The sequence below is a fragment of the Toxotes jaculatrix genome, chromosome 6 (assembly GCF_017976425.1).
Source record: "Toxotes jaculatrix isolate fToxJac2 chromosome 6, fToxJac2.pri, whole genome shotgun sequence".
Taxonomy (NCBI): Eukaryota; Metazoa; Chordata; class Actinopteri; family Toxotidae; genus Toxotes; species Toxotes jaculatrix.
Genome location: NC_054399.1, coordinates 8,707,750 through 8,719,654, shown reverse-complemented (window position 1 = coordinate 8,719,654; position 11,905 = coordinate 8,707,750). Strand labels below are relative to the sequence as shown.

The 11,905-nt window shown below is 44.3% G+C and overlaps 1 protein-coding gene across 1 annotated transcript; it reads left to right on the top strand.

Annotated features, from left to right (window-relative positions):
• Positions 1 to 976: 976 nt before the first annotated feature.
• ankrd24 (ankyrin repeat domain 24) lies at positions 977 to 11,851 on the top strand. The gene is made up of 22 exons (XM_041040637.1): positions 977 to 1,048; positions 1,308 to 1,438; positions 1,841 to 1,929; positions 2,039 to 2,103; positions 2,205 to 2,262; positions 2,516 to 2,586; positions 2,743 to 2,849; positions 3,323 to 3,495; positions 4,052 to 4,074; positions 4,319 to 4,411; positions 4,837 to 4,959; positions 5,065 to 5,184; positions 5,368 to 5,497; positions 5,644 to 5,822; positions 6,915 to 7,078; positions 7,465 to 8,255; positions 8,360 to 8,676; positions 9,016 to 9,249; positions 10,130 to 10,306; positions 10,390 to 10,551; positions 10,685 to 10,750; positions 11,505 to 11,851. Exons 1-22 carry the CDS (start codon positions 977 to 979, stop codon positions 11,565 to 11,567), a joined length of 3,408 nt encoding a protein of 1,135 aa, XP_040896571.1. The 3' UTR covers positions 11,568 to 11,851.
• Positions 11,852 to 11,905: the final 54 nt, after the last annotated feature.

Below are 11,905 nucleotides of genomic sequence, written 5' to 3'. Positions count from 1 at the left end.
CTACAATGTGGTCTGAGCATTTGGACCCTAATGATGCTATTAACACCACGTTACTATCAGTTGTCTTGGGAAATTCTACCTCCCCATTACCTTGGACTGGACATTTAATGATCACTACAACAATGGTGACAAGGCTCATCTTCTCGGATGAGGCTGATGAGTAGTTTCACTTAATAGCCACTTAGCTAAGTAGACAGACATACAGACAGACAGACAGACATACAGACAGATAGATAGATACCATGCATACATGTGTCTGTTGATGTTTGTGTGCCTCACTATGTCCCCTCTGCCACCGTAAATGACCATTCAAACCAGCAGAGCAGAGTGCGGCTTATCCAGCTTGTTTCTCCTCTTTTTGCTGAGTCCTCACATCACACAGGCCCCGCTCTGTAACTGCAGAGAAACAGATCTGTGACGCTGCCAGGGGGTTACCGTGCAGGACCTGACAAAAACTAATAGAGAGAAAGAGGGGGGCTGTTACAGAGAAGAAGGCAGCGGAGAAATTACTAGGTTAGAGAAAGGAGGACAGTGAAGAAAAGAAGGAGGTGGAAGAGAGTGTGTGTGTGTGTGTGAGGTGCGGTGGTAAGACTGGCTGTGTCCCTGCTAGCAGCCGGAACGGGACGTGAGGATGATGTTTTGGATGCAGACAGGGACGCACTGCACAGGGAGACGTGAGGACAGAGAATAGCAGTGTTACTTCGTGTGTGCCAGAGTTTATGTTTGACAATCTATTGTGTGTCATTGGTCTGTGATTTTGAGTACAGCACAAATTAGCTCTGCGGTGATGTTGCTGTAACGTCTAAAGACTATCTGATTAAAAATTTGTCGTTAGCTGAGTTCTCTACACTATCTGATGTAAGTCTGGGTTTGATTTATAGCCAGGCAGCAGTGTGTATTGCCAGTCAGGACACACCGTGGTGACTTTGTATACTATAGCTGTATTTAGTTGAGTGTGCGACGCCCTGATAGCCCTATGGATCCTCAGCAGCCTGTTTTTAGCCTGATGAAGAGGTTCTGTCCTTGTCTCACCCTGCTGCCGCTGCCAGTAGGTATCTTCTCTGTATCCCCAATAAACTCAAGAATAGGAAAGAAAATTGGTTAGTTTTTTTTCTCTTAATGAAAAAATGTCTTTTTTTCATGGACAGCGTCATTGGTTGTTGCACATCTTAATTGCATTATATTTCCTTGCTGCCTGTCCATTGTTTTGTATGAGATATGTTATGAGATATGTAGTGTGGTATCAGTTTCCTTTGGGGCAGTACAGGGTGATGACCTGCTCTCTGGCTTGTTGTCCCCCCCCTCAGAGTCAGGACTGGAGTAAGAGTGATGAGAGGCTCCTGCAGGCTGTGGAGCAGAATGAACCTGACAAAGTCTCCGCTCTCATCGTCAAAAAAGGTCTCTGTCCCACCAAGCTGGACGCTGAGGGCAAGTCAGCGTAAGTTCGTCATCTAATTTTTACCTTTCCTTGTTACTCTGGGAAATAAACATTTATTTGTACTGTTTGAATTCCTTAAATTTGCACTAAGATTATGGTAATGTAAAATACATCATTTCTAGTGCAGTGTAAGTCATTTTTCATGGAAAGACGTAACTAGCACTGAGTATTTAGATCAGTCCAGTTCTTCACCAATTCTTTAAATGGTCCCCCCATTTAAATTAAGGAACTTTTTGAGTTTTATATCCTGCTGTCTCTTAAACTACAACTAAACTGATCAGACAAATCAGCAGTGTTGGAGCTGAACATTTCTGAATAATCACACATTTTAAATGGAAGCCAGTTATCATTTCTCATCTCTAATCACCAACAACACGTACTGTCCTTCCTACTTTCTGGCAGGTTCCACCTCTGTGCATCCCGAGGCCGGCTAGACTGTCTGGAGGTAATCATCTCTCATGGAGCAGATCTTAACGTCCCTGATGGTGCTGGTACGGTATTTTATGACCAGATAAGAGTTTTATCTCATGACCCAAGGTTGTTGAATCACATGTGTCATGGATTGTTTATAAATGTCTGTTTATGATTGATTCACCCCAGGCTTCAGTGCCCTTCACCTCGCAGCCAAAAATGGCCAGTCAGAGTGTTTAAAGAGACTTTTACAGGTAAAACACAAAAATATATATACAAAATATATAGCAAATGGATAAAGGACAAATAATTTTAAGGAATTTTAAGATTGTACTAATTTTGTTTTCTCTAACAGGAGAGATTGACAGTAGATTGCACCGACAGCATTGGCAGAACACCACTTCATCAAGCAGGTAACAGTTACACAACCACAACACAATGAGACAATGGTTTGATAACAGCTACTCTACATGTAACACACTTCTCTCACAGATCCCATTCAACCTAATTTATAAAAGTATTGAAAGCAAGCAGGAACATTCCAGTTAGGAACATTTAACTCTGAAGCTAAACTTACCAAAAATCTTTAATCTGCCATCTCATTATGTAAGTACAGTACGTTATACGTAAACCTCTGATATCAACCATGGTAATTATTTTATGCAGCGGTCAGTGGTTGCTTGTCCTGCACTGAGACCCTGTGGGACTTTAAAGCGAATCTGGATGTCCAGGACAGTGTAAGTTGATGAATACAGTTACAGTAAATTAAATTTGGTTTGCCTTTTTTTTTGTGCATGTAAGGAAGGATTTACTTTTTTTTAATCTAGTATATTAGACAAAACTTTCAAATATCAATGCGTGCTGTTACACCATGATGTATGTCTCTCTGCCAGGATGGGGCCACTCCTCTGATCTTAGCAGCCCAGATGAGCAGAGTGGAGCTTTGTGTATTCCTGTTGGGGCGAGGTGCCAATGCAAACATACAAGACAACCAGGGAAGGTACTAGACTGTTAATGTTCAACTCTTGAGGCAGACTAGGAGACAATGCAGCTTCTTCAGCTAAGCAAGAACCTAAAAACCTCTTCAGGATTAGTCGAAGGTCTCCAGTAGCTGGGAGCACTTGTGAGAGATTTGGAGGGATGCAGGTCATGATGCAGTTTTTTTAGTTTGCATCGTTACATCAGATCAATAATTGTCACAGTTCTATACAATATGTTATATATATTTTCTAGTAATTCATTCTGAAACACAAACACATGCTTTATGTTCACAGCAGGCTATTGATCTGTCAGTTTGAAATCGACCAAATGAGTCTCTGCCCAATACTTAAACAATATAGGTCTCAGACTAATATACCTTGTGATTCTTCAGTACTTTGTGGTTTTGATGATTTGTGATTGCATTATTAGTTTTCTCGGTGTAACTGATTTAGTGTTTTCCTGCTGTATTGTGATCACTTTTGTGAATCACAGATCTGCGTTAATGCTGGCCTGTGAGAGTGACAGTGTTGAAACCGTAGAGGCTCTGCTGAGAGGTGGGGCCAACACACAACTGGTTGACGCCCTTGGACACAAAGCCACCGACTACAGCGTAACCACAGGCAACCAACATATCCTACAGATGTTGCAGGATGGAGTACCCCCAGGTACAGTATGAATTATTATAAATCAGACACAGTTAGTTAAATGAAACAGCTCATCACAGCACAGCACATAGGTAGGAACATGTTACAGACCATCAGACCTAGTGTATGGCTTCTGTTTGTGGCTGTGCTGCTCTGGATCGTGGCTGTTAAGCTGTAATAAGAGGAAGAAGATCAGGAGGACAGCTGGGTGTGATTGTAAAGTGGGAATTTGAAAAAAAAAGGAGACGAAAGACTTGTTCCACTTTTATCTCCCAACAAAGACTTAGCTGTTATATGGAAAACAGATGTGTGACTGGTTGGGAAAGTAGATGAAGGGGAGAATTTGGTGCGCATATGACGCCTGACCACATTAGTTTTTATACTATAATTGGATATTCTGGTGGATTTCATACAAGTTACACAAAAGCCACTACTATGAACTACATGTTAAAAAATGAGAGTGTGTATACATATGTATGTGCACATACTCTCATGTGCCTCTAGCAGTTTGCTGAACCTGACTGCTGTAGAGGTTAAAGCGTTCTGCTGTGTTTGTCTTTTCCCTCTGCATACGTAGCTTCTGAGGGCGCAGGCGAGGAGGTAATGTTGCATAGCTGTGCGTTGCATCACTCCTTCCATCAGTGAGATCATGGCCCTTTTGGCCGATCATATTGTGCATGTTTTCCAATATGAGCTCATTGTTTTTGTGTGCTGCTTTCTTTTTGTTGGCTTTCATTCCCCTTTATTGCTGACCCTTTGCCTTATCTTGGTTTCCTCCATTTTCCCATTTTAAGTTGAGCTTGACCTATGCTTGTCTGTGATCCCCCTCCCAACTCCCACACAGCCCCCCCAAGTCCCCTCAGGCGCCTCATCAGTACAAGGGGGGACTACCCCCCGCAAACGGAAAGCTCCTCCACCACCCCGTTCTCCTCTCCAGGTACTGTAAGAACCACATCAGTGGAAAAACCCAAAACCCCAGGCCAGACTTACTCTATTGTCAGCGCATATAACCTAAATCACTGGCAGCAATGTCTGCTACTACTTAAATGTCTGCCCCCATCACATGTTCCATATGGACAAAGTTAAACCTGTGAGTTTTCTTCATCAGATCGTGTAATTTTAGAATAGATAAAACCAGGGGAAAAAAATCTAAGATTTATTTTGTGAGTCCCAGTTTTGGACCAGTTGATCTCTGTTTTACTGGGTAAGGGCAAACAAGACTCAAGCATGTCCATTTTAATGCTAATTCTACAAGTACAAGTAATTAGTAATATTTCTGTAATACAGCAAGATATTAAGTGAACAGTATCATCTGTGTGATGACTAATAAAGATTAATTTTTATTGTTTTTCTATCACAAAGATGCAGGATTTGCCACCTTCTCCGCAGCCCCAGAGTCCTGCTCCCCCTGTCGAGTCCCCCGAGCCCCCGCCCCAGTCTCCTTCTCCTTCTCCCCAGCCTCCAGAAACACAGCAATCTGCCCAGGTTGGCACTCTTCTTGATTATTGTTTAGTCATAGTCGATGTTCACCCTTCGTATTATATGAAATACATAGGTTTTCATATTTTTTGGGGGGGTTGTCCACGTAAGGCAGAGGATGAGGAGGTATTTGAGGAGATCCGACGGCTCCGTCTGGAGAGAGGCCGTCTGCTCCAGAAGATCAAAGCCTTGGAGCAGCAGCACCAGAGCGCCTTCTCTGCCCTGGAGGAGGTACTGCATTGCATGCAGCCCAAACTGACCTTGAAAAATGTTTCATGATTTCATGTAAACTTACATGCATTCATTAGAGCTCTGTGCGTTTTCATCTGCTTCAGAGCTGTCAACATATTTGTGAAGACTGAAGGTTGCTTGTTATAACCTCTATTTTTACATGCGTCTGTGTGCGCCCTGTAGTTGTCTCAACTAAAGCAGCGTCTAGAGGAGGCAGAGGCAGAGAGGGACAAGCTGCTGGAGGAGCTGAAGGGAGGACATGGCATAGGGGCCAGTGACTCTGAGGACATGGATGAAATGTTGGACTTCCCAGGTATGCTACATATACTTCCCCAGCCCTGGCCCATGTACTTCCATGCATGTGTCCCAGCTATACCCCATGGGCAATTCCTGTGTCTCTCATGTCAGGAAGTACACTGATTAATTTTTACTGTGGTTTCTCTTGAACTTTCCCTCTAGAGAAGCTGCTCTCCAAGCGCTCCAGAGCCTCCCTTGCTCAGGATGAGACCACTTCTCAAGTGGACAGTGACTCAGCCAGCCCATCTCCTGCCCCTACAGACCCAGGAACTGTTGCTGAGCTGCGTAAACAAATAGAGGAACTTACCTCACAGAACTCTGAACTTGTTCTCAAAGTACAGGTAAGGTCAGGGTCAGCACAAATGCTCAAATACACATCTAAATGTATAAACACACTTACACCTACTGACACATAACTCACAGAAAAGAATGCTCGTTCATCTGACATATCCCACAATAAATATACTAAACAAAAACATAATCTTCCTTCTCTCACACACACACAGTTGCACACACGCACTCACAGGCCTCTTTAAAGAGCATAAATGAATAGTGAAGTGATTATTAAATGGTTCCCTGGAAGAAGATGAAGATGTTATTTCAAGGGTAGCTGAGTGTCCCTGACTGGAGCATTAGTCATGACCACTTATATGTTATGACGCTGCGCTCTGGTTCACTAATGCACTGAGGCAGATGTGTTCATACAAGTATAAATAGAACAACACAACATCAGATGCAGACATGAGGCCATTTTGTAGTCATTCTTCACTGACTGGGTCATGCTGTTTGTTTGTTTGAAGTATTCTAGTATGGTTGTTCATTCGCCACTGTGTGAAAAGCAGCGATCAAGGCCAAGAACTTCAGTTCTGCTCTGCCGTGTGAAAAAGAAACGGTCAGGAAAGTCTGGAAATGTAAGGTCTGAAATGAGAGCAAAGAGAGATTTCGTCTTGGGAAGAACGTCAGAAGGAGACTAGTACCAAACCTCCTGCGGTGACTTACTGTAGACCATAGAGAGCAGAGCAGGATCCCAAAACTCATAATGACCTAAGCTAATTAAAGGGAGCTCCATCAATTTTACACATAAAGGTCAGTTTACTCATCACTGGAAGCATTATTTAGCCTTGGAAAACAGTTGTACTATGTCTTCTGTGGCTCTGGAGGAGCTTTGTCGGGTCTGAGAAAAAAGCATAAGATGATGTCACCAGGGTTATATCTGCACGGGCTTAGATTTATAAATAAATTATACATTTAAAATAGAAGCTCTTTGTTACAAACTGAGGGCGTGGCATTAAAAAGAAAGAATTTACCAGGCAGAAAGGATCTAATGAAACAATACTATTGAGTTTCATCATGTAGCTATCAGCGTTGACTGATGAACCATACAAGTCATCCACTTAAAAGCTACTAAAATTTCCTTCCTTTGTTGTGTACAGATGTTGGAGATGTTTGAGAAGGACGACACAGACATGCAGACGTCCAGCCCAGACTCTGTCCCCTTAGCTCAGTATGAGACCTTGAGGAAGGAGTTTGAAGCCCTTCAGGAGCGCTTCTCTCAAACCCAGCCTTCAGAGGAGGCTTCCTGCATGGCAGAGGAGTGGTAAGACTGAATCATTTATTTACTCATTCAAACTGAGTTACTACTAGCAAGCAGCTGAAATAGCCAACATGGTTCTCATTCACTTGAACTCCCCTGTATTGAATGAGACCTTTATTGTGCACACCTTTGCTAATATCTGCTCCAAAGCCTCAGCAGTATCTAGTTGCAGCCTCTATCAAGGCCATTTTTAAAACTGCTGAGCATTTACATTTTTCCTGCAGCATGCTGGAGGCTGAGCAGGCTTAACTGTAAAATGTATACTCATGGCATCATGGACTTGGGGGTTGGTTTCTTGACCCCTGTTGTCAAGAAACCAACCAATGATTGATTTGATCAGTTACTTTTTACAATGTTTGACTTACTGATAGCCCTGTCTTGTTTTGCAGTGGTGTTGACAAGTCAAAGGAAGGCGGTGCAGATGCAGAGAGTACAGAGGCTTTGAAGGAGAAGCTGCGTGGGTTGGAAGAGCAGCTTGCCTCATCCCAGTCCGAGCTGGTGGAGCTGAAGGAGCAGATGCGTCTGGGGGTGCTTTCTGTCGAGTATGGTGAGGGGGATACTGCCGTGGCAGGTGCCGGGACTGAAGGCGGGTCTGGGGCTGCAGAGGAGGGTCCGAGTCAGGAGGCACAGCAGCTGAGAGCAAGGGTGAGGGAGCTGGAGGAGGGGCTTGCTAAGAGACAGGGCGAGGAACGAGGTCAGAGCAGCCAGGACAGTGACACAATCAAACAGCTGACAGAGAAAGTAGAAGAACTCCAGGCTGCTCTGATTCAGAAGGAATCTATGAAAGAAGAGGAGGAGAAAGAAGGCGAAGAGAGGGAAATAGTGAAGTGCCTTCGTGACAAAGTGGCTGAGTTGGAGGCAGCCCTGGCAGAGAGCAGGATATCAGTGAAAGAAGGAGGAGCAGTGAGAGATGGAGATCAGGTCCGTCGTCTCCAGGAGCGTTTGGGAGAACTAGAGGGGGAGCTGAGGAAGTGTGTGCCCCGCTCGGAGTTGGAGGAGGTGCAGGTTACTCTGGGGCTTCAATGTGAGCAGCTGGCCAGGGAGAGGGCAGATGTGGCCAGAAGGCTCAATGATGCCCTCCTGGAGCTGGAGAGACTCAGGCCTCCTCCACGTGGCGATGATGAGGAGGAAGAAGAAGAGGAGGAGCACTCAGAAAGCTCAGAGCCCTCAGTCATGTCAGGTGTGGAGTGCCATATTTGTAAATAGAAAATATCATATTTATTTAGTTGTTAGTCCTGGACTTTTCTGTCCATTTTGTGAATGATCTTGCCTCTCTCCAACCAGAGCACTCCAGACGCACCTTGGCAGCAGTGAGAGAAGAACTGGAAGTTGCCAGACAAGAAGCAGCCCAGGCTCTGGATTGTCTGTGCGCAGAGCGGGAGGGCCGGGCACAGGACGCCCTGCAGCTAAAAGATGTGGTGCCGCTCTCAAAACACAAGGAGGCGCTGTCGGCAGTATCAGAACAGCTAGCTCAGACACTGCAGGAGCTCCAGGAGGAGAGGACCCTTCGTAGCCATGCTGAGGAGCAGGCTGCTGCACTAGAGACTAAACTGCATTCCTTGCAGGATGCCATACCGAAAGAGGAGCATGAGAAGATCAAGGTCAGCAGGGAAATTCAGTTTAGTTATCGTACTGTCATTTGTTATTTACTATTTACCTGTTTTGAAATGCCTCAGTAAAAGTATACACAATACAAAGATTTTAAATATAAAAAAAACAGTTTTAGATATAAAGATATTTGCTCTGGATTGCTTTAGAATAACAAGGGTGTAAGTGAGATACACACCCTGTGTGGTACATCACAGTAGGTATAGTAATATGACATGCAAACATCAAATAAATGCGTTTTCATTTCACTTAGTAGTACATTTTGCCAACAAGTTTGTTCCAAAGACAGAAAGTTATGATTTGTCGGTTAATATGTGCTTCTTGCCTCATAGGCAGAGCTCCAGCACTCCCTGCAGGCCAGTGAGAGCAGTGCAGCAGCAGCACAGGACGCTCTGACTGAGAAGGAGATGGAGCTGAGAGAGCTGAAGTCTCAGAAGGCTGCAGAACAGGGTCTGATCTCTAAGGAGGACCACGAGGCCCTGCGGCTCTCTTTGCAGGCTGAGATCAACGCCATCACGGCTCGTTTCAATGATCTGACCCGCAAACATGAAAAGACCTGCACCGAGGTGTGTGCATGTGTCTGTAAATGTGTGCATGTCTGTTATTGTATCTTGCATCTCTGATCCTTTCTAATGCTATCTAAAGCCACATTAGATGTTATTGTGTCTGTCACAAAGTGAGCCATGTTCCATGAAGGCCTTTTTCCTGCCTCTACATTATTCATATGTGTATTACTTTCTCTATTCAGTACTTTCCTCTGTCATTGATCCTCAGTGTATGTGCATACCGATGCACTGAAGTAGCTTTACATGTGCACTATAGGCTTCTTCCATCATCACTTTGGAAACTGAGTAGCTGCCTTTCCAGCTCAGGTTGGCAAACACAGGGGTTTGTAAGGGGCAACATTTTTCACACAGAGGACGATTCCTCCTAATGGGGTTTTATGCATTTCATAAATTGAGTCCTGCTAAAAGTAGAGGACATTTTATTACAAAAGCATGGTTAGTGTGGCACATAACCAGTTTAGTGCTGGCATTCAAATACGTTGCCAAAAGCAAATGTGTGTAGATTTACTGTAGCTTGGCTTACTGCAGTGCAACCCCAGCGTGGGTGTATGAAGATCAAAGAGAGTGTTACCAAGGGAAATTTCTGTGAGCTAACTTAGATAAAAATTTTCACTGAGGAAATGAAAACAAACAATTTAAGATTCATACATCAAGAGCTTGAGATCTTTTCTGCAAGCATGTGCTGATATTAAGTACCTTAGCAACTGCACTACCCTTTTAAGTATCTCAGTTAAATAAACTGTACGCCTCTTTTGGTGCTCCTGGGTCAGCCTCCAATTCTACAGCATATAAGCAGAAAGTATCTGAACCAGGAATATGACCAAACATAGACAGCAGTTTTAAAGTGACAGGATGCCACTGGTGGTTTTTACTGGTCTAGGTGTTCCAGGTGCAGAGGGAGGCTCTCTTTAACAAGAGTGAGCGACAGGTCGCGGAGTCCCAACTGGCCACAGTGCAGCAGCAGCTTGCTGAACTACAGGCGCAATCCAGTCACATCCAGGAACTCCATAAAGACATCCAGGAATCCCAGGGCTTGGTCAAGGAGAAGGATCGCAAGGTGAGAGCTTGCAGAACCAGTTCAAACAGCTGCTGTTGAAGCAGCCATGACTTGGCCAAACGGATGTGTTCGTCTTTGTGCAGATAACAGAGCTGTCCAAGGAGGTGTTCCGGCTAAAGGAGGCCTTGGGAGCTCTTTCACCTCCTCTCGGCATCACATCCTCCTCCTCATCCACCCATCATGGTAACCCTGGGCAGCAAATGGCACTGCAGAACAGGATCTCGATACTTACCCAGCAGCTCCAGGTGAGGAGAGATTTGACAAAAGGGATGTGCGGAATGAGAAAAAATACAATGTCATGATTTCCAAAGGACTTTTTTTCTATATGACCATGATCTGTAAAAATGGAAAAACATTTTCTGTGACCTTTTTGTGCAGGACTGGGAGCGAAAGCACAAACAGGTAGTGGCTGTATATCGTTCCCATTTACTGGCAGCTGTACAGGTCAGTTGAACACACACATACACGCCACAGCACAAAATAAACTTTAAAAAATGAATCTTAAGTATTATCTGTGCACTTGACACCACTGTTTTGGCTGTTTCCTGAGTTTTGAAGTGTGGGGGGGCTGTGTCAGATTAGATCAATTAAGTTCTCTATGTGGGACTGGCTGGACAGCCACTTACAGTCTGGACTGTAAGTGGCAGTGTAAGTGTACTGTACTGGCACTGACTGCTGAATTTGCTCCCCTTTGTGGCGAAGACAATAAGGAGTGGGCAGGCTCGGTCCACCATCTCTGCTAACCAGACAAAGTGGATGAAATTTCAGAAGAGGTGTGGGGGAAAGGGGGGCTCAATACACTCTCTCGTTCTATCAGTTTTATCAAACAGTATTTCACCACTAAGGTGTATACATTAGCTATTTCCTTTTGTAATGTTGGTTGTAATGAGGGATTGTTCAGATCTGACTTTTAAAAGAACTGTTGCTTCTTCATGCTTTTAGCTGATAGAAGTTTTCACTGCAGTTTCTTCCAGACCAGTACACTTTGTGTGCTTGAAATTGTCACTGTGGGTCATTATCTATCCTACATATTCAGGAGGGGGGCAAAGAGTAGCTTCATATTCAGAGCGAAATAAAAACCAGTTGCTGCTGGTGGGTCTGTTCTGTAGAGCCCATAATGGGGGCTCTGCCTGTGCTTATGCAATAAGGATTAAAATACAGTACCTTCGTTCTTACATAATTTCCTGTTGCCCAACAGGGCAGAATGGATGAAGAGGTGCAGGGTCTCCTACTCCAAATCCTGAGAATGACACAGCAGTGACACTGAACCTTAAAACATCGAGGATTCTCTCTACACCTCCAGTCCCTCTACTGGTCGGAACAAAGTGGCTCCTGGACAGCAACCTGTGGGACCAGTATCATAAAGATCCCATCTAGAAAGCCAAAAACAACAGATCTGTGATCAGATATAGCTGCATGCGTACAATACAGTAACCTAAACAACAGCCTTAAGGATTGACTGATAACCAAGCAGTGAAAAACCAGAACTGTGGAGTGCCTTCATTACATGTCAGGGTTTTGTGGTGGCAGACAGTGAATGTAGATGCAGAGTGGTTATTTAGAAGATAGAATCAGGTGCACTGATTGTGTGACAAGCCG

Excerpts from the sequence above, each read along its gene's own strand:
- ankrd24 (XM_041040637.1), top strand. The coding sequence starts at position 977 with ATGGATCCTCAGCAGCCTGTTTTTAGCCTGATGAAGAGGTTCTGTCCT. Across the intron at positions 1,930-2,038 it reads TAACGTCCCTGATGGTGCTG|GCTTCAGTGCCCTTCACCTC; the intron begins GTACGGTATTTT and ends GATTCACCCCAG. Across the intron at positions 3,496-4,051 it reads GCAGGATGGAGTACCCCCAG|CTTCTGAGGGCGCAGGCGAG; the intron begins GTACAGTATGAA and ends CTGCATACGTAG.